This window comes from Hirsutella rhossiliensis, assembly GCF_020360975.1.
Source record: "Hirsutella rhossiliensis strain HR02 chromosome Unknown scaffold00002, whole genome shotgun sequence".
Classification (NCBI taxonomy): Eukaryota; Fungi; Ascomycota; class Sordariomycetes; order Hypocreales; family Ophiocordycipitaceae; genus Hirsutella; species Hirsutella rhossiliensis.
Window position 1 is genome coordinate 4934473 of NW_025408668.1, and position 20551 is coordinate 4955023.

General features: G+C 37.6%; 2 protein-coding genes across 2 annotated transcripts; both read left to right on the plus strand.

Moving 5' to 3' along the window:
• Window positions 1-17214: 17214 nt before the first annotated feature.
• On the plus strand, window positions 17215-18131 carry HRG_02142 (reverse transcriptase (RNA-dependent DNA polymerase) domain-containing protein; the record flags this gene model as incomplete). Its single annotated transcript, XM_044860613.1, has 4 exons — window positions 17215-17297; window positions 17373-17421; window positions 17488-17558; window positions 17633-18131. The coding sequence occupies 4 exons, from the start codon at window positions 17215-17217 to the stop codon at window positions 18129-18131; spliced, it is 702 nt and encodes a 233-aa protein (XP_044724246.1).
• A 566-nt stretch (window positions 18132-18697) lies between these two features.
• HRG_02143 (Pol) lies at window positions 18698-20203 on the plus strand (the record flags this gene model as incomplete). The annotated part of the gene is made up of 6 exons (XM_044860614.1): window positions 18698-18845; window positions 19005-19070; window positions 19155-19273; window positions 19322-19357; window positions 19528-19968; window positions 20015-20203. 6 exons carry the CDS (start codon window positions 18698-18700, stop codon window positions 20201-20203), a joined length of 999 nt encoding a protein of 332 aa, XP_044724247.1.
• Between the last annotated feature and the right edge of the window lie 348 nt (window positions 20204-20551).

Genomic DNA, 20551 nt, shown 5'->3' on the forward strand with positions numbered 1-20551 from the left:
TCTTTTACTATATTACTTATTTTCCCTTATAACCTAACCGTTAGTTTAGTTTCTAATTATAAGATAAGTTACTTATAGTTATTAATCTAAGTATTAAATAATTCTAGACTAGTAGGTTAGCGGAATAATTCTTATAGTAATACGTTTAGTTATTAATAGACTAGTATAGTAAGGTGCTCTTTTAAGTATAGTACTACTTTTACTTTTTAGCGGAGCTTTAATATCTATTTATAGAAGTCGGCTTTATTTATAATATCTAAGGTAGTAAATCGTTCCGTTTATAACGATCTTAAAGCTACTTCCGGCTAAATAGTAAAGCGTTTTTATAGTTTAGTATACTAGGCGGTATATCCTTAGCCTAGGGTATAAAGTATAGCTCGGTTAGACTCGCTAAGATCGCCGGAATACTATTCGATAGTAGTTTTATAGAGTAAGCTAGGGATTAGTATTATTAGTTTATTAGCGTATTCCGGTTTATAGATAGCTACCTATTTTAGGGAATTAATAAATCGATCGATGCTTCTATATATAATTATTTTCTTAGTTTCTTCGAGGATATTAAATATTATATTAAAGGGGCTAGCGGGGTTAAATTTCCTTATATCTTTTAGTTTAATATATACTAAGGGTACTTAAGGAGGGTTTACGGTAGTATTATCCTTAGTTTCTCTTATTATAGCTTTTATTAGTAGTCTTATAAGAGCTTCTTTTATAATTAAACTTACTAGCTAGTTTACTAGGGTTATTATCGCGAACGTACTACTAAGGGTAGTATTATTTAAAGGTTCTTTTTTATTTTATTCGTTATAGTTTAGCGAACTTCTTAGCGAACTTCTAGGGCTTTATCCTTTTAATAGAGGTAGTTAGGGTAGGGTAAGGGAAGCTATACTATACCGATTTTTATATAGCTCTATTACTTATAGCTAATATTACCTTATTATTAAAACGTATTCTAGGTTATTAATTCGTTCCTATAGGCTTTAACGATCGGCTAGGTAGGCTAGTAAGTTATATTATAGAAGTTCTACTCTTAATTCCTCTAAGCGTTATTCCTACCGCTAAGGTAGGCGATCTAGCTATCTTTTATTTCTATAGGCACTTAATAGGAAATATCCTAGAAATAGGTATCTTTCTAACCGCTAATAAAAGCTCTATAATACTTAAGCTTTAATACGTAGAAGTTCTACCTTTATCTAGAGTTCCCTAAGTATTTCTTCTATAAAAAGAGATTAAGAAGCCGGTATTCGTTAGTACGCGAGTAAAAGCTTTCTTCTTAAGAAGATATCGGGGTTTATAGGTCGAGGTTAACTTATTCCTTTCCTTATTTTTTATCTTCCGTTTTACTAAATATAGACTTTAAGAGAATAGATATTTAAGGGAATTAAAATTACTACTATTTATTATATACTAGTCCCTTAGTATAGGGCTAGTATATTAACCTTACCGTTTACCTAGATCTAGTATAGGTCTAATAGGTAATTAAACGGACTAGCTACTATATATAATTAAACGTATTATATAGACTAGCTACTATATATTATTACGCGCGTTAAATATAAACTAGCTACCGGTCTTATAAGTTAAAGTAAGAGTAGTAATAACTATCTATATTCTTCTCTACCTACCTAAGATCTAGCGGGTTCTCTATCCTCTATATATACTATAGCGAGCGTAAGACCTTACTTAGGGTTTTAACTAAGTAATATCTTAACCTTATAATCGTATAATAGTAGTACGGCGTATTAGCGGTATTTCCTAGTATTTTCCCTAGGTAGGCATAGGTGTTTCTCTATAATTTCCCCGCTATATTCTTATAGTAACTTCTTAAGGAAATATTAGTATAATCCCTAAGGAGCTATTATTACTTAGGAAATCGTAGTATATTCCCCGTATAATATATCCCTAAGGGAAATCTCTATAAAACGTCTATATAATCCGCTCGGTTATTATTTCTAGGATTTCTAGGTAATTTCCTAGAGTTTACCTAGTAGCTTTTAGGTTCCTTCTTATAACGACCGGTGTTATTCCTAAGGGATAAACCTATCGAGGGGTTTATATTAGCAGATATAATAGGGCGTGGTCTAAGCAATAATAAATATATTACGTTAGTAATAAGTCGGAGGTCGTAGACCGTAGACTATAACTAGGTAATTAGAATTAGAGATAAATCGTAATAAAGATCTATATTAAAAGCTAGAGAGCTATCTATCTAAAGAAGTAAAAGTAGGTGGCTATATATACCCGTAGAGACTGTCCTTAGATTATAGGCCTAGCTATAATCCCTAACGTTAGATCGTATAGAGCGTAGTAATCTCGTTGATCCTAGATCACTTAGATCTCTGCGATCCCCTCGATCCTATATCTATTAGATAGTCGTGCCGACCATTTATCCGTTAGACCGTGTCACGTGCTTAACGCGGTCGACCGTTAGCGGCCTAGTAGCCGTGGTCGTAACACGATGTCTCCCCTCCTTTTAGTCTTATCCGTAAGACCTGCTATAGCTGCCTTAGCCGCCGTGTATAAATATACCCTTATCGCGTCGTGCGTAAGTGTATCGTTCCTTATCTCTTTATCCTTTCGGGATATGCTGCTAATAGTATGTCTAGTCGTATACTAAAAAATCGTTCCCGAAAAGCCTCTAAGCGCGCTGCTCTTGCCGAATATATCGACTTAAGTAGAGATCCTGCCGATATACCGTGCACTCGATGCTTTAAGGTAAAGAAGACGAATTATCGGATAGCCGAAAATTCTTCGCGCTATAATAATTATATTGCTAGTAGTCGTCCCTATTATAATAGTGTTTTAGTGGCCTCTTCTTATAAGTGTCTTTTAATTCTTTCTACGCGTAGTAGCTAACGTATTTCTTTTAGTGACTAAATTATTAGCGGAGCAGCGTAGGCTGTATTCCGAAGAGGAGGAAGCTAGGGAAGCCTTATTAGAGCTTTAGGTATAGCTTGCGAATCTTTAGTCGCAAATATCTATCGCCGTTAATCGTTTAGCTCGTATCCGGAAGATTCGGAATCGTGCGAAGGAAAAGAGTTCCGAGTTATTTCGTCGTAGTATCTAAGAAGTAGATGCCGAGGATAGCGTTTTGCCTACGCTCGATGCGCATAAGCATTAAGTGGCAAATAACTTATAATCGTTAGGCGTTCTTAACGAGGCGAATTAGTCCTCGTTCGGTGTTAGTAAGGAGTTTACGGATCTTAGTCCTTTAATCCCTCCTAAACCTTCTAGTAAAATTATCGAAGTAGAGAGCCGTAGTAGGTTAAGTGCTTAAGTAGTTCCTAGGTATTTTCCTCTAGTCCGTATCCCTTCTACTTAATAAGGTATTCTTATTGCTAACCTTATTTTCTTATATCTAGTATTTATTCTGCTTTATATTCTTAATCGTCGTCGACTTCGATTTTTTCCTATAGTTTAGCGTTTCGTAGCGCTAGTTCTAATAATAAGATATAAAATATCGGGTATATCCGTATTATTATTAGTAGCGAAAGTTCGTAGTTAACTTTTAAAATAGTTTCCTTAACCTTAAACGGTCTAGGTTTCTTAAAATCTAATTTATTACTTAGTCGTTTTATTTTAATGTTTCGTCGTACGAGGTAGACTATATCTCCCTCTCGAAAGATTAGTCCCTATAATCTTTTCCGATTATAGTAAGTAGACATTCGTTCTCTAACGAATTAAAGTTCTTATTATATTTCTTTATGCAATTTTTATAGCTAATCTGCTTATAGTATCGCTCGTTCCGCTTATAGTCCTTATCGAGTGACCTTAAATGCTTCTAGGTTATATCCGTAATTAGCGTATGCTAGTAAGAGCTTAGTTGTTTCCGTGACTAAGCTATTGTAAGCTAGTTGCGCTATTAGTAGCTATTTAACCTAATCGTTTTATTCGTAACTAATATAGCATCGTAAATATTATTTAAGCGTTTAGTTAAGTCGTTCTATTTATCTATCTATTTATAGGTAATAAGCTATGCTAAGCTTATGTTTCGTCCCGAATTATACTATAAGAGCTTGCTAAAACTTAGCTATAAATATGCTTCCTCTATTAAAGATAATCTTATTCGGTAGTCTATAATTACTAATAATTATTCGTAGGAACATATATACTAGCTCTTCTATATTGCTTGCTTCTTTATACGGTAAGAAGTATCCGTACTTCGTTAATCGGTCGGTGATAACGAATATACTATCGTACTTAACGTTAGTTATAGGTTCTTTTAACGGTAGTAGCTTTATAATATAATTAAAAGCTATCGAATCCCATGGTTTCTCTAGTACTAGTAGCGGTTGCAATTCTCCGTATAGCTTATATCGTTCAGCTTTGCTTCGTGCGCAAAGTTTATATTTTTTAATAACTTATCGTACTACTTCCTTAAGCTATAGGAAGTTATATTATCGTTTAATCTATTCTATTATTCTTCGGATTCCTTAGTATCTATATATTAGATATTCGTATATATCTTATATAACTTTGTCTCGTAACGCTAGTAGTATCTAGATTTTATTCTTATATATTAGAACTTCCGAATATTCTATATCGCATCCCTTTAGTACTTCGTGTTCTTTTATCTATTTTAGGATCTTCTAGTATATCGAGTCGTTAGGTTATACTTTAAATATTATATTTAGCTATTATTGCTAGTAGTTTCCGTTTTCGTTGATTTCTAGGAGCTATTCTTTCGCTATAGGTGCTCCTATATTGTAGTTACTTCGTCGACTAAGGGTATTAGCTCGACCGTTTTCTATTCCTTTCCTATAGATTATTTCGTAGTCGAATTCTAATAAGTATTCGGCCTATCGGATCTATCGTCTATTTAACTATTATGTTATTGCAAAGTATAAGATATTCTTATAATCTATATAGACCTTAACTTTATACTTACTTCCGAGAAGGTAGTATCGAAATTCCTTAAAAGCTTAAATAATTACGAGGAATTCTTTATCGTAGATAGGGTAATTAAGTTCTACGCTATATAGCTTTTTCGAGTAAAATGCAATTAGTTATAGTCTTCCTTTATCGTCTTTTTATCCGATTTATGCTCCTAAAGCAAAGTCTAATATATCGGTTTCGAGTTCGATTTATCGTTCTAGATCGAAGGTAGTTAAGACTAGTTCTTACGTAATCGTAGTCTTAATACATTTAAAAGCTTTGTTGGCTTTATCGTCCTATATAAATCCTTTTTCCTTCTTTATTAAGTCGTATAGTAGTGCTATAATCTTTCCGAAATCTTTAATAAATCGTCGGTAGTAATTTATAAATCCTAGGAAACTTTATACGTCCTTAACGTTCTTTAGCGTTAGCTATTCTTTAACTAAGTTAATCTTATCTTATTATATCTATATCTCTCTTAGTAAGATCGTATATCCGAGGAAGTCTACTTCCTATATATAGAACTTACTTTTCTCTAGTTTAACTAGTAACTTCGCATTCTAAAGTGCGCGGAGTACCTTATAGACGTGTTCCTTATATTCTTCTAGGGTATCCGAGAAGATTAGGATATTATCTAGGTATACTACTATAAAGATATCTAAGTATTCGCGTAGGATATTATTAATTATCCGTTAGAAGGTAGCTAGTATATTTATAAGTCTAAATAGCATTACTAGATATTCGAATAGTCTGAATTTCGTTCTAAAGGCTATTATCTATTCGTGTCCCTTTTTTATGCGTATTAAGTTATAAGCGCCTTTAAGATCGAGGGCTATAAACTATTTTTTACCGTGCAATCGATCTCGTAGTTCCGATATAAGCGGTAATAGTATTCGGTCTTTTATTATAATATCGTTTAAGCGTCTATAGTCGATAACTAGTCGTAGCTTACCGTTTTTCTTTAGAATAAATATAACTAGATAGCCTACTTCGGATATTAATGTTCGTATATATCCTTTTCATAGATTCTCGTCGAGGTAGTCGCGTAGCGTTTATAGTTGCTTTTCGTTTAGGTTATAGATTTTATAGAACGTCGGCGTTATTCCATCCTTAAGACAAATTTCGTGGTCCTATTAGCTATATTCGGGTAACCCTATCTCGAGTTCTTCTTTAAAGAGTTTATTGTATTTCCGGTATTCCTAGGGGATGTTCTTTATTCTATCTTATAGGCTTTATTCTTTCTCTTAAGAGCTGGTTTCTCTTAACTCGAGCTCTTTATTAATTTATTTAAGGTCTTTCCTTAGAGTAGCAATAACTCTTCGGATCTTCGTATTATATCCTTTATTTTATTTATATCGGATGCTAGGTTATACAGCCGTGTTAGTTAGTACGTAGGTCTTATTAGTCGATTTTATTATATCTGCTAGTTCGGTTGCTATTTTCATCCGTATCGCTAAAGCCCGTAATAATTTACTTAAACGGTTATCCCTTTTATCCTATTTAGTAGCTAAATTATCGCAAAATTTTGCTTTCTCCTAAATCTACTAGTCCTAGAAACTTACGTCTTCGTCCTAACGCAGCTAGCTAGTTTTCTAGTTAATTAGTAGGTTGCTCTCCTATAGCTATAGAAGCCCTAATATAAGGTCGTATTCTCTAATATCTATAATATCGAAGTTAACTTATTCGTCGTGGCCCTAGATATTAATATCGAGGTAATTAATCTCTATATTAATAATTCCGTTATTATAGTTAAAGGCCTCTCCTTCGATATTCGTAAGTTTATATAGATCTATCTTATATCTCTATATAAGTCGGTAACGATTAACGACTCTAGGTAAAACGTAGTTGCCTATCGCGCCGTAGTCTAAAAGTATACGTACGTAATATCCCGCGATTTAGATATCTAATACTATTTAGTCGCTATAGCTTGCCGTTACTATATATAGGGTCCTTAGATCTTATCGTGTCGTGCTAGTCTATAGCCCTTTTATAGATAGCGTACCTTGTTTTTTGCCTAGTCCTTATTCGTTTTATTTAGGTATTCTTCTTCGATTTATTATTAATATCGTTTCTTTATATTTTCATCGCGTAGTATTATATCGGGGCTTAAGAGACTAATTTCTTATAGCTAATCGAAGATTTCTTATTTTTTAACGCTATATCGTTTGCATTATACTGCTTCGTAGTTAATTGCGTACTATGCTTCGCAATTCTATTCGTTTTCGTACTAAAGGTCAAGTTTTCGTTTAGCGTCTTTCTATTTTTTGCGTAGTATTTCTATATCGATTCTTCCTTAGTCGAATGCGGCTTATAGCCTTCGTACGTGCTACTAATAATCTTTTAGTGCACCGTTATATCGTTTATACTATACTCGTGCTTTTTCGTGTTTATAAATTCTATAGTTTAGGTATACGCATTCGTTATAATTTTCTTTATCGCATTTAACTCGTTACGTAAGTCTTTAGAAGATTAAGGGTTCGGATATCTTAGAGCGAGTAGCGTTACACTATTCCTCTATTTTAGCGTGTCTATAGATTTTATATATCTCCGAAAGATATCTCGTTAATAAACCGTAATCATCGCGGTATTTAAGTAGCGTGCTGTAATCGGGTTCTAATAATATAACTTAGTCGTTTAGGTAGCGTTAATCGATTTTCTAGTAGTCTAGTTCTATACTTAGGTAGGGTTTCGAAAGTACTTATCCTTCGAACCTAACCGGGAAGGCGTCGTATCGTGCCTTTATCTAGAAGTATATTATATAATCTAGGTAGACGCATAATATCTATAAAATATACTTATAGTGCTTATAAGTAAGTAATGTTTATAGATCGTCTCTAAATTCTCCTCGTAGTTACTATTCTCGTTATAGAGCTATAAAGGTGTCGACTACGGCGATAGCTATAGCGTAGTCTCCTCCGCGTAGTGCCGGTTAATATCGAATTAATATAGCTTAATAGTTTTCCGTAAGAATTTAAGGTATTTATTAGGTTCTAATTTTAAGCATTTCTTCGAATTCTTCGAAGTATAGAGCGTGTTCTCTAATCGTAGCATTTTCCCTTAGTAGCGAGGGTGGTAGTACGAGTTCGTTCTCGTCTTCCGTTTCTCTAGGTATTTCTTATTCTTTAGAGCTTATATCGTTTACACTTCGTTATTCCTCCTCGGGTTATTATCCGAGTTTCGTAAGTATAAGGGCTACGTCTATGTCTTCTTTATTATATTGTTTATAGACTACCCGTCGTTATTATCGATTTTTATTTCGTATATCTTCCTAGAATCGTTTGCCGTTCTTCCTAATCTAGTCTTAGGAGACTCCTTTAGGATAGGGGTATTCCGGTTCTACGAATTTAACTTATCTCTATATTTTAGGATCCCTTCGTTATATTATTATAAGGGTCTTCTTTAGTAGCTTTAGGAACCATCTAGTACCGTTTTTATCGCTTAAGTATACCGTGTATTCGTCGTCGTAGTATATAGTCTAACTAAGGAGTTTATGCTTTAGTTCCTATCTATTAGTAGCGTTTAGGTGTTTCTTACCTTCTAGGGCTGGTGCCTAGTAGGTTTTCTTCTCCTTGCGAGGTTATCTATATTCTTTAGAGTAATATCTAAGTTTCCCGTAGTTAAAACACTTTCCTTTGCTTTTCTATATTATATCTAGATCTATCCTACCTAGGTTAGTTATATAGGCGTAGGCAATAGGAGTTTCGCGCTTCTTCTTATAGTTAGCGCGTCGGCTAAAGTTATTCCTATAGGAAGGGTTCTAGTTTCCTCTTCCTTATTTCTTTTCTTAGCGTCGCGCATACTATCTATCGTTAATTAGTACTACTATAGTAATATAGTCCGAGAGGTTATTAGGTCGATTTTCCTTATAGAGCTCGTCCTTAACTTCTTCTTTAAGCCCGTCGTAGAATCGTAATATAAGGGGTTCGTCGTCCCAATTAAGCTTTAAGGTGATTTAACGGAACTTCGTAGTATAATCCGATGCTAAGATCCTTTATTAGAGTTCTCGAAGTTTTTATTCGGCTTCTCGTTCCTCGTCGGTTATTCCGAATACCTTCGTAATAGCTTCTTCGAATCCTTAGAAACTAGCAAAGACTTCGTCTATTTCGTTGTCTCGTCGCGCTAGTTAGTTATCGAGAAAGTCCCTTATAATAGGTCTAAACTAGGCGAGTACCGTTCTAGATAAATAATTTCCTACGTAGAGTACCTTTTCGACTAGGTCTAAGAGTTTAGTAAGGTAAAACCGGTAGTAGGCTTTAAGTTAGGTAAGAAAGTCTCGAAGCGTGCCGTAAGTACCGTCGAATAGTCCTAGCTATTTTAGTTTAACTGCTTCTCCGAGGTCCCTAACTTATCCATTGCCTCCTCCGTTCCTAAGTAACTATACCTTATATTGAAGGGTAATAATCTCGCGTATTATGTCCTAAGGCGATATAGTGGCTCTAGAGTTAGTTAATCTAGCTTGCTATGTAGGCATATTAATAGTTGCGATATTGCTTAGAGTAACGCGGTATTATACTAAATAAGAGCTTTTAACGTATAACGACCGGTGTTATTCCTAAGGGATAAACCTATCGAGGGGTTTATATTAGTAGATATAATAGGGCGTGGTCTAAGCAATAATAAATATATTACGTTAGTAATAAGTCGGAGGTCGTAGACCGTAGACTATAACTAGGTAATTAGAATTAGAGATAAATCGTAATAAAGATCTATATTAAAAGCTAGAGAGCTATCTATCTAAAGAAGTAAAAGTAGGTGGCTATATATACCTATAGAGACTATCCTTAGATTATAGGCCTAGCTATGATCCCTAACGTTAGATCGTATAGAGCGTAGTAATCTCGTTGATCCTAGATTACTTAGATCTCTGCGATCCCCTCGATCCTATATCTATTGGATAGTCGTGCCGACTATTTATCCGTTAGACCGTGTCACGTGCTTAACGCGGTCGACCGTTAGCGGCCTAGTAGCCGTGGTCGTAACACTTCTTTTATAGGGAGCCTTAGGGAGTTAAGGGTAACTTCCCTAACTAAGGCTAATATTATTATAGGTACCTAGATTATCGACTATATAGTATCTTATAATACTACCCCTTTAAAGGTTAAGATAGGAAGACTAATAAAGAAAGCTACTTTTAGATCTTCTTCTTATATAAAAGGAGGTATAAGGAGGTAAGCGTATTTTAGCTCTACTACTTTCCTATAGTTTCCTTCTTTATCTAGATTATTTAATTTAGTAGCTTCCTTTTTTTCTTTAAAGTTAGCGTTATCCTTAACTACTTTAATATTAGTTTCTTCTTCTATTTCCTTAATTAAAGCCTTTTCTTATAACTATTAAAAAGGGGGGATTTAGATCTATTAAATTAGCTAATATTATAAGAGTAAAAAGGGCTATTAATCCCTCTTTTTATTAAAGAAGCTAGATTTATAGAAAATTATATCCCTAGTTAAAATAACCTTTTATAGAAAAAGAATCTAGATCTAAAAGATATTTATAGAATTCTAACTAATAAGGTAGCTAGTAAAGGCTTTAAGATTAAGCTTTCTTTTCTTCTTCCTTTTTAGCTATATATTAATAGTTATTATATATACCTTATAGCTATAAGTATAAAGGTAGGCTAGTAAGGCCCTCTTTTTTATAAAGAGCTTAAAGGGTAATTTCTAGTTTATTCTTTAGGTCTTAATAAGGGTCTCTAAGTCCCTATAGTCCCTTAGGCCCCTAGGGTCCCTTAGGATTTAGTTTTAAAGGTAATAGGCGGTCTTAACGACTTCCTTTTAAAGGTCGTATAAAAGCCTTATAGTAAGTCTTATTATATAGGCCCTTTCTATTATAGCACCCCTTAATCTTTCTACCCTTCTATTTTAAGCCTAGGTATTTAGTGTTAATAAAAAAGGTAAAATACCTCTTTTTTAAAGCTAATTTAAGATATCCTTTATAAATAGCTCTTTATTAGACTATATCTTCTTTACCTTATAGCTAAAGTAGGATTTTATTTAGTTAATAAAGTCTTAAAGGGTAAACTAGTAATACTTACTTAGGTAAGTTTATAAGAAATAAGGGAAAACTATCTTTAAAAAAGCGTCTATAAAAAACATTACCTTAATAAAGCTTTCTTAATCCCTATAAACGTTAGTTTAGTCGACTTAAATTTCCTTATATAGCTAGTCTAGCTATAAAAGGGTTCGTTTAGAAATTCGTCTTTTAGTCTTTTCTTAGTAATAGTATTTATGTTTAACGGTCTTTAAGCCCTTTATTTATACGCCTTATTATTAGCTTAGCTTATATAAAGCTAAGGGGCCTAAGTAACTAAGTCCTATATACTAAAGAAGGCCGTCTCCTTAAGCTACTAAAAGAGGGTCCTTAGATCCTACCCTTCTTTAAGTAGGGAAAGCTAACTTCTTAAGAGGTTCCTTTTTAAGGATAGGTTAAAATTTAAAAATAAATTAACCGAATTTCTCCTTAATAAGCTTAATAGTCTAATTCTTCTAAACTAGCCTTATAGGCTTAGTCGTTATATCCTAAAAGATTCCTTCCTCTTAAAGAAAGCGGAAGGAAATTAAGCTTATTAAAAATTAAGGGTAAAAAGCTACTCTTTTTTATTAAAGAATTTATATAAACCTATTAAGTAATTTTATTATATAATTTACCCTTCTATATCCCTCTATCTATATAGTTAATTTATTATAACTATAGTTAGCGGGCTATAAGAGAGCTAGCTATAATTATATAATAAGATAGCTTAGAATAATAATTAAAATAAGAAGCTACTTAGGCTTAGCTTACTTAGAGTATATATAAGCTAAGTAAGCTTTATATAAATAGATTACTACTTAAGAGTATAGCTTATAAGTAAGCTATAGTAAGCTGTAAAAGGGATTATAGCTAGGACCGTAATCTAAGGATAGTTTTTATAGGTATATATAGCTATAGACTTTTACTCCTTTAAATAAGTAGCTCTCTAGCTTTTAATATAGATCTTTATTATAATTCTATCTTTAATTTTAATTACTTAGTTATAGTCTATAGTCTACGACCTTTAACTTATTACTAATATAATATACTTATTATTACTTAAACTACGCCCTATTATATCTATTAATATAAACCCCTTAATAGGTTTATCCCTTAAGAATAATACTAGTTATTATATATTAAAAGCTCTTATTTAGTATAATACTATATTACTCTAAGTAATATCGTAACTATTAATATACCTATATAATAAACTAAATTAACTAACTCTAAAGCAATTATATTACCTTAAGATATAATACGTAAGATTATTACCCTTTAATATAAGGTATAGTTACTTAGGAATAAAAGAGGTAATAAATAAGTTAGGGACCTTAGAGAAGTAGTTAAACTAAAATAGCTAGGACTATTTAATAGTATTTATAGTATACTTTAAGACTTTCTTACTTAACTTAAGGCCTATTACTAGTTTTACCTTATTAAACTCTTAGACCTAGTCGAAAAGGTACTCTATATAAGAAATTATTTATTTAGAATAGTACTTACTTAGTTTAGACTTATTATAAGGGACTTTCTTAATAACTAACTAGCGTAATAAGATAATAAGATAGATAAAGTCTTTATTAGTTTCTAAGGATTTAAAGAAGCTATTATAAAGGTATTTAGAATAACTAATAAGGAATAAGAAGCTAAATAAAAACTTTAAGAACTTTAATAAAGGATCTTAGTATTAGATTATACTATAAAGTTTTATTAAGTTACCTTAAAGCTTAATTAAGATAACGAACCTCTTATATAACGATTCTATAATAGGCTTAAAGAAGAAGTTAAGGACGAGCTTTATAAGGAAAATCGACTTAATACCCTCTTAGACTATATTACTATAGTAGTATAAATTAACGATAGATAGTATATATAACGCTAAGAAAAGAAGTAAGGAAGAGGAAACTAAAACTCTTCTTATAAAAATAACTTTAGCTAACGCGCTAACTATAAAAAAAAGCGCGAAATATAAATAGCCTAGGTATATATAATAAATCCTAGACTAATAGATTTAAGTATAATATAAAAAGGTAAAGAAAAGTATTTTAATTATAAGAAACTTAGATATTACTTTAAGGAATATAAATAACCTTATAAAGAGAAGAAAACCTACTAAGTACTAGCCTTAAAAGGTAAGAAATACCTAAACGCTACTAATAAATAAGAACTAAAGTATAAACTCCTTAGTTAGACTATATACTATAACGATAAATATATAGTATACCTAAGCGATAAGAACGGTATTAAATAGCTCTTAAAGCTATTAAAGAAAACCCTTATAATAATATAATAAAGGGATCTTAAAATATAGAAATAAGTTAAATTTATAGAACTAAAATACCCTTATCTTAAAGGAGTCTCTTAAAACTAGATTAAGAAGAACGGTAAATAATTCTAAGAAGATATATAAAATAAAAATTAATATTAATAATAAGTAGTTTATAAATAATATAATAAAAAAGATATAAATATAGCCCTTATACTTACGAAACTTAGATAATAACCTAAAAAGGAATAATAAAGTATTAATAATATAAGCTTTAAAAAATAAGAAATACTTAGAGAAATAAAGATAAGAATAAACTTATACTACTACCCTTACTATTAAAAGGAAATACTATAATTAAAGAATACGCTTAATACTTTAAAGAATTTAAAGAAATACTTAAAATTAAAACTTAATAAATACCTTAAATTCTTATAGAAAATTAATAAGCTATAATAGTTTAATATAAACCGGTACTATATAGGGAAGATTATACTATAGCTATTACCACGGTCGATACTTTTATAGCTTTATAATAAGAATAGTAACTATAAAGAGAATTTTTAAATAACTTAAGAATAGTACTTAGTTATAAAACGTATAAGTATATTTTATAGATATTATATATCTACTTAAATTATATAATATACTTCTAGATAAAGGTATAATATAATACTTTCTTAGTTATATTTAAGGGATAAGTACTTTTAAAACCCTACCTAAGTATAAACCTAAACTATTAGAAAATTAATTAACGCTACCTAAACGACTAAGTTATATTATTAGAACTTAATTATAGTATGCTACTTAAATACTACGATAATTATAGTTTATTAATAAGATATCTTTTAAAGATATATAAAATCTATAAATATACTAAAATAAAGGAATAGTATAACGCTACTTACTTTAAGGTATTTAAACTATTAATCTTTTAAAGGCTTATATAATAAGTTAAATATAATAAAGAAGATTATAACGAATATATATACCTAAACTATAGAGTTTATAAATACGAAAAAGTATAAGTATAGTATAAACGATATAATAATATACTAAAAGATTACTAGTAATATATATAAAGGCTATAAGCTATATTTAACTAAGGAAAAATTAATATAAATAAACTATACGTAAAATAAAAAGATATAGAATAAAAATTTAATCTTTAATATAAAAATAAATAGAATTACGATATAAACTATATAATTAACTATAAAGTAACTTAGTATAAATAATATAGCGTCGAAAAATAAGAAATCTTTAACTAGTTATAAAAAGTTAGCCTCTTAAGTTAAATAATAACTTAACGCGATAAAAGAATAAAGAAATAATATTAATAATATATTAAAGAAAAATACTTAAATAAAACGAATAAAGACTAAGTAAAAAATAAGGTATACTATCTATAAAAGGGCTATAGACTAGTATAATATAATAGGATCTAAGGACCCTATATATAGTAATAGTAATTTATAGTAATTAAATAGTATTAGATATCTAAATTATAGGATATTATATATATATACTTTTAGATTATAGCGCGATAGGTAATTATATTTTACCTAGAGTTATTAATCGTTACTAACTTATATAGAGATATAAGAAAGATCTATATAAACTTATAAATATTAAAAGAGAGACCTTTAACTATAATAATAGAATTATTAATATAGAGATTAATTACCTTAATATTAATATCTAGGGCTATAATAAATATATTAACTTTAATATTATAAATATTAAAAAATATAACCTTATATTAAGACTTTTATAGCTATAAAAGAGCAACCTATTAATTAACTAAAAAACTAGCTAGCTATATTAAAAAGAAGATATAAGTTTCTAGGACTAGTAGATTTAAGAGAAAGTAAAACTTTATAATAATTAAGCTATTAAATAAGATAAAAGGGATAACTATTTAAGTAAATTATTATAGGCTTTAGCGATATAAATAAAAATAGTAACCGAACTAATAGATATAATAAGTGTCACGGGCTGTGCCCGGCTGGTGGACCCGGTTGTACCGGGTCCGGTGGGTCGTGCTCCGGTGGCAACACCGGCCCCGCTCCGCGGACCCAGAAGCTGCGAGAACATTCCGAGAAGGGCAATATAAGCTCGCACTCGAGGCTACGCCTCGAGTTCAGCTTCTTTCCTCCTTAGCTCTAGATAGACAACACCTAGGCACCTGCTTGTTGAATAAACTCCGGGCCAGCCTTTCACATATCTAGAGCTCCTTCTAAATACCGCAAGCTGCAGACTGCTCGTCAGGATGGACCAGCAGAGTGAGAGCCAAGTCTCCAGCAGCAATGGATTGACCAACGCATTCAAGAAGCGGTCAATGCGACTCTCAGCCCTCTACAGGACCAACTTTCCTTGCTGATGGAGCAACTCGGGCGAGCGCAGCCGCAGAGCGCCGACTTGCAATCGCCGCCAGTGGCACGAGGATTGGGCGAGAGCACGCCTGGCTTGGGCACGCCCCTCCCCAAAACCTGCGGTACTGGAATGCGGAAACCGTTGCCCAACCCACCCAAGTATGACGGCTCACGGAAGAGCTACTCCTCCTGGGCCAGGCAGATGCGAGACAAGCTGGACCTTGATGCACACTACTACAGTGGAAATCGCGAACTTTGGTACCTCATCAACTCATGTTTGGACGAGCGACCACAGCAAGTGGTCGCTACCTTTTACGCCGCGGGAGGCCCTGGGGTAGCTACGACCCCAAGAGTTCATGCGATACCTCGACCGAACCTACCAGGACAGCAACATCCAATCCTGCGCTGCTGCCACGCTGAGAACTATGCGGCAGCGCGAGACCAACCTCTCGCGTCCTTCCTTCCCCGATTCGAACAGGCATTAGCTGAAGCCGGGGAGCAGACTGGCCGGACAGTGCAAAGATCGTATTTCTAGAGAACGCAATAAATGCACGCCTCCAAGAGAGTTTGGTCACAGCTGTCCTACCCGACGACTACCAGGGATGGCTTGCGAGTTCAGGAAATTGCGGGCAGATTGGAGAGACTGAAACCCGGTAGGCAGCCGACGTCGACTGAGCGGACGCCTCAACAGCTACCAAGGCAACGACCCAAGGAGGAACCGGAGGACCCCGACGGAGATGTTAAGATGACGGACATCAACCGTATTGGCCACGAGTCGAAGGGTCGTCGACATGTCGATAAGAAGCCGAAGGATGAGCGCCGCTGCTATCGCTGTGGTCGGACGGATCATCTTATCGTGGACTGCCCAGCCCAGGTGGTCTTTCCTGGCGAAGGGAAGCAACAGCGACCTAAAGCTGCGCGCATGAAGAAGCCCGATGCCGCAGATGATTCGGAATCAACCGCAGCATCCAGTGAGGACGAGTCGGCGGGAAAAGACTAGCCCCGGGGAAAGCGGGCGCCGGGGCCTGCAAAGGCAGACATCCGGGACTGGGAAGCGTTCAAGCCACGAATGAATAGTCGGACTGTATTAGTCAACGCGCGGGTAAACCGAGGCTATCGAATACGCGCCCTTGTCGACTGTGGATGTGACTGCTATGCCGTGATCGACGAAGCCCTTGTTCGGAAGCTGCGGATACCCTTCGTCGACTCGAAACCACGAGAAATTGGGGATTCTCAGAGTCAGCGAAGAGTGTCATATCCCCAGGGTCGTGGCTGTTGTGGTCGAGACAGCTGGATTTGACGAACGTGTCTTTGCATACGTGATCCCAAGCCTGGGCCAGGACATGTTCCTCGGCCGGCCTTGGATGGAGAGAAATCACGTCGTGTACGATGCTGCCAAGCAGCGAATGTACCATGGGAGGGCAGGTGTGACGATACGCCTCATTGGGCAGGAAGAGCCCGCCAAGATACGCGCGATTCGAAGCGCAAGACTCGTGTCGGCAGCCGTATTCACGGCGGAGTGTCGACGCGCAAAGAGACGCAAGAAGTGCAACGCGATCTCGATTCATGCAATCAGTTTGTCGGATATAGAGGGCGCTTCAGCCGAAGCCGCCAGTCGATCCGAGCGAGAAGGTCCCGGCAGAAGTGCTGAAAGAATTCCGCGACCTATTCTCACCAGGAGAGGCAATGAAGCTGCCGCCACATCGACCGGGTGTGGATCATGAAGTCAACCTGCAGCCTGACAAGAACGGCAACGAGCCACCCCTTCCGTGGGGCCCACTCTACAACATGTCACGAGAAGAGCTGTTGGTCTTGCGAAAGACCCTGAAAGACCTGCTGGACAGAGGATTCATCCGAGCGAGTAGCTCAGCGGCTGCCGCGCCGGTGCTGTTCGTGCGGAAGCCGAATGGAGGGCTGCGATTTTGTTGCGACTACCGAGCGCTGAATGCAATCACCAAGCGCGACCGATACCCACTGCCCCTCATCGCGGAGACCCTGCAGAATCTGGCCAAGGCTAAGTGGTTCACCAAGTTGGACGTGGTGGCCGCTTTCCATAAGATCCGCATGGCTCCAGGACATGAGGAAAGACTGCATTTCGCACGAGGTTTGGGCTCTACGAGTGGCTCGTGTGCCCTTTCGGCCTGAGCGGCGCCCCGGCATCATTCCAACGATACATGAACAGTGTATTGCGCGAATGGCTGGACGACTTTGTCACAGCGTACCTGGATGATGTACTGATCTACTCGAGCGGTTCGAAGGCGGATCATGAGGCTAAGGTGCGACGAGTTCTCCAAGCACTCGCCGACGCTGGGCTGCACCTAGACCCAGCGAAGTGCGAGTTTTCGGTACAAGAGGTCAAATACCTTGGGTTCATCGTCAACGCAGGGAAAGGAATCGCCTGCGACCCCGAAAAGCAGCGCGCCATCCGCGAATGGGAGGCCCCGACCACGGTGAAGGGTGTCAGAAGCTTTCTGGGCTTCGCCAACTATTACCGGATCTTCATCCCCGACTATGCCAAGATCACGCAGTCTCTGGATGCCCTGCTTAAGAAAGAACTGCCTTTCATTGGGGACGAGCGGAGAACGAGGCGTTTCAGGAGCTGAAGCGACGATTTTGCGAGTCACCGGTGCTCAAGCAGTGGGACCCGAGCCTCCCGACCTTTTTGGAGACGGATTGCTCAGGCTACGCATTGGGAGGCGTCCTGTCGCAGGAAGGCCCAGATGGACGTCGACACGCATGCGCCTTCTTCTCGAAGCGACTTTCGCCAGCGGAGTACAACTATCCCATTCACGACAAGGAGATGCTTGCCATCATGAGATGTCTCGACAACTGGAACGCCGAACTTAGGAGCTGCGGCCCATTTACAATCCTTACCGATCACCGCAACCTGGAGTATTTCGCGACACGCAAGAACCCCAGGAAACGGCAGAGCGGTGGGGCAGCCAATTTGCCCCAGTTCGACTTCAAGCTCGAGTATCGCCGGGGAAGCGGGGCTGTCGTGCCTGATGCTTTGTCCCGCCGTGAACAAGACAAGCCACAGGGCATTGACGACGAGCGGGAACAAGGAAGAATGATACAGTTGATACCGGATAGTGCCATTCCATCATCGACAAGAGCATGTATCAACGCGATGAGTTCTGACTGTTCAGAGGCATCCACCCTGCCGAAGATGAAGGTCTTCGAGGTAGCGGACCTGCAGCAACTCTGGGACGAAACGGTGGCGAAGGACTCGATATTCCGGGCAGCCTATAAGGCAGTCCGCGATCGCGAGCGTGCCTTCCCGCCCTCGCTGGGCCTGAAGATCCAGATTTCAGAATGTGCGATCGACGCAGGCAAAGGCTGACATTCAGAGACCGTATTTGGGTGCCGGGTGGATCCGGAGAGGAGGGTAACCAGGAGGAAGCTGAGAAAGACCAGTTGAGAACCCGCATTGTGCAGCAGTCGCATGACTCTGTTGCGACCGGTCATCCCGGCAGGGAAGGTACGCTGGCTATTGTGGCTCGGCGATTCTACTGGCCTGGGCAGTCCCAGCTGGTTCGCCGGTACGTAGCCAATTGCGACACCTGCGGCAGAGCACACATCTGGCGCCAGTCGAAGGGGATTTCTCAAGCCTCTGCCGATTCCAGATCGACCCCGAAGCCATTTGTCCATGGACTTCATCACAGATCTGCCGCCTACTGGACCGAGCAAGGCAAGGTACCTGTGGGTGATTGTGGACAGACTGACAAAGGCTGTGACCCTCGAGGTGATGGACAACATGGAAGCTGAGCCGTGTGCAAACCGTTTTCTCCAGTGTCATTACCGATTTCACGGAATGCCACGGTCCATCGTCAGCGACCGCGGGAGCAACTGGCTAAGTAGGTTCTGGAAGAGGTTCTGCCGTCTTGCAGGTGTCACGCAGAAATTGAGCACGGCCTATCATCCTCAGACGGACGGAGGCCAGAGAGAATGAACCAGGAGATCTAGGCCTACCTGAGAGCCTACGTGTCGTACGTGCAGGACGACTGGGGAGAACTGCTCCCTGCCGCGCAGCTGGCACTCAACAATCGTGAATCCGCAGCGACCAAGATCAGCCCCTTTTTCAGTGAGCATGGTTACCACGTCGATCCCATCAGCGTCGAGGAATCGGAAGAGCCACCGAGGCATAGAGAGGAAAGCAGAGCTGATAGCCTACTCAGTCGCCTGCAGGAGGTCAATGAGTACATGCAAGCAGTGATGGCCTCCTCACAGCAACAACAAGAAGAGGCTGCCAACGCAAAGCGACAGCCTGCGGAGCGATTTGAAGTTGGTGACAAGGTGTGGCTCTCGATGGCAAACTACAGATCGCCACGACCGTGCAAGAAGCTCGACTGGCTGCATCACAAGTACACAGTCACGAAGGTAATTAGTTCGCACGTTGTTGAGCTCGATGTTCGTGGCTCAATTTACCCGCGATTTCATGTTGACCTTTGCGGCGGGCGCATCAAGATCCGGCTCCTGGCCAAAGGTAGATGACGCACAGCCACCACCGGTACAAGATGAGTCCGGCACGGATCTGTGGGATGTCGACGAGATCCTCTGCGCGAGATGGAAGAAGCGCGGACGAGGGGAATTCAGGCAAGCACTAGTGCGATGGACGGGCTACGCAGAGCCGACTTGGGAGCCAGTTGAGTGGTTGCAGGAACAATTGCGATGAAGGCATTCGAGGACAAGTACGGGCCAATCAAGACCAATGATGGCCCTAGGGAGGGTACGAGACGCTGGCAGGAACGCAAGAACCCCGCAGACGCCGACCTGGTCGGAGGGGACAAGGGGTAATGTCACGGGCTGTGCCCGGCTGGTGAACCCGTTGTACCGGGTCCGGTGGGTCGTGCTCCGGTGGCAACACCGGCCCGCTCCGCGGACCCAGAAGCTGCGAGAACATTCCGAGAAGGGCAATATAAGCTCGCACTCGAGGCTACGCCTCGAGTTCAGCTTCTTTTCCTCCTTAGCTCTAGATAGACAACACCTAGGCACCTGCTTGTTGAATAAACTCCGGGCCAGC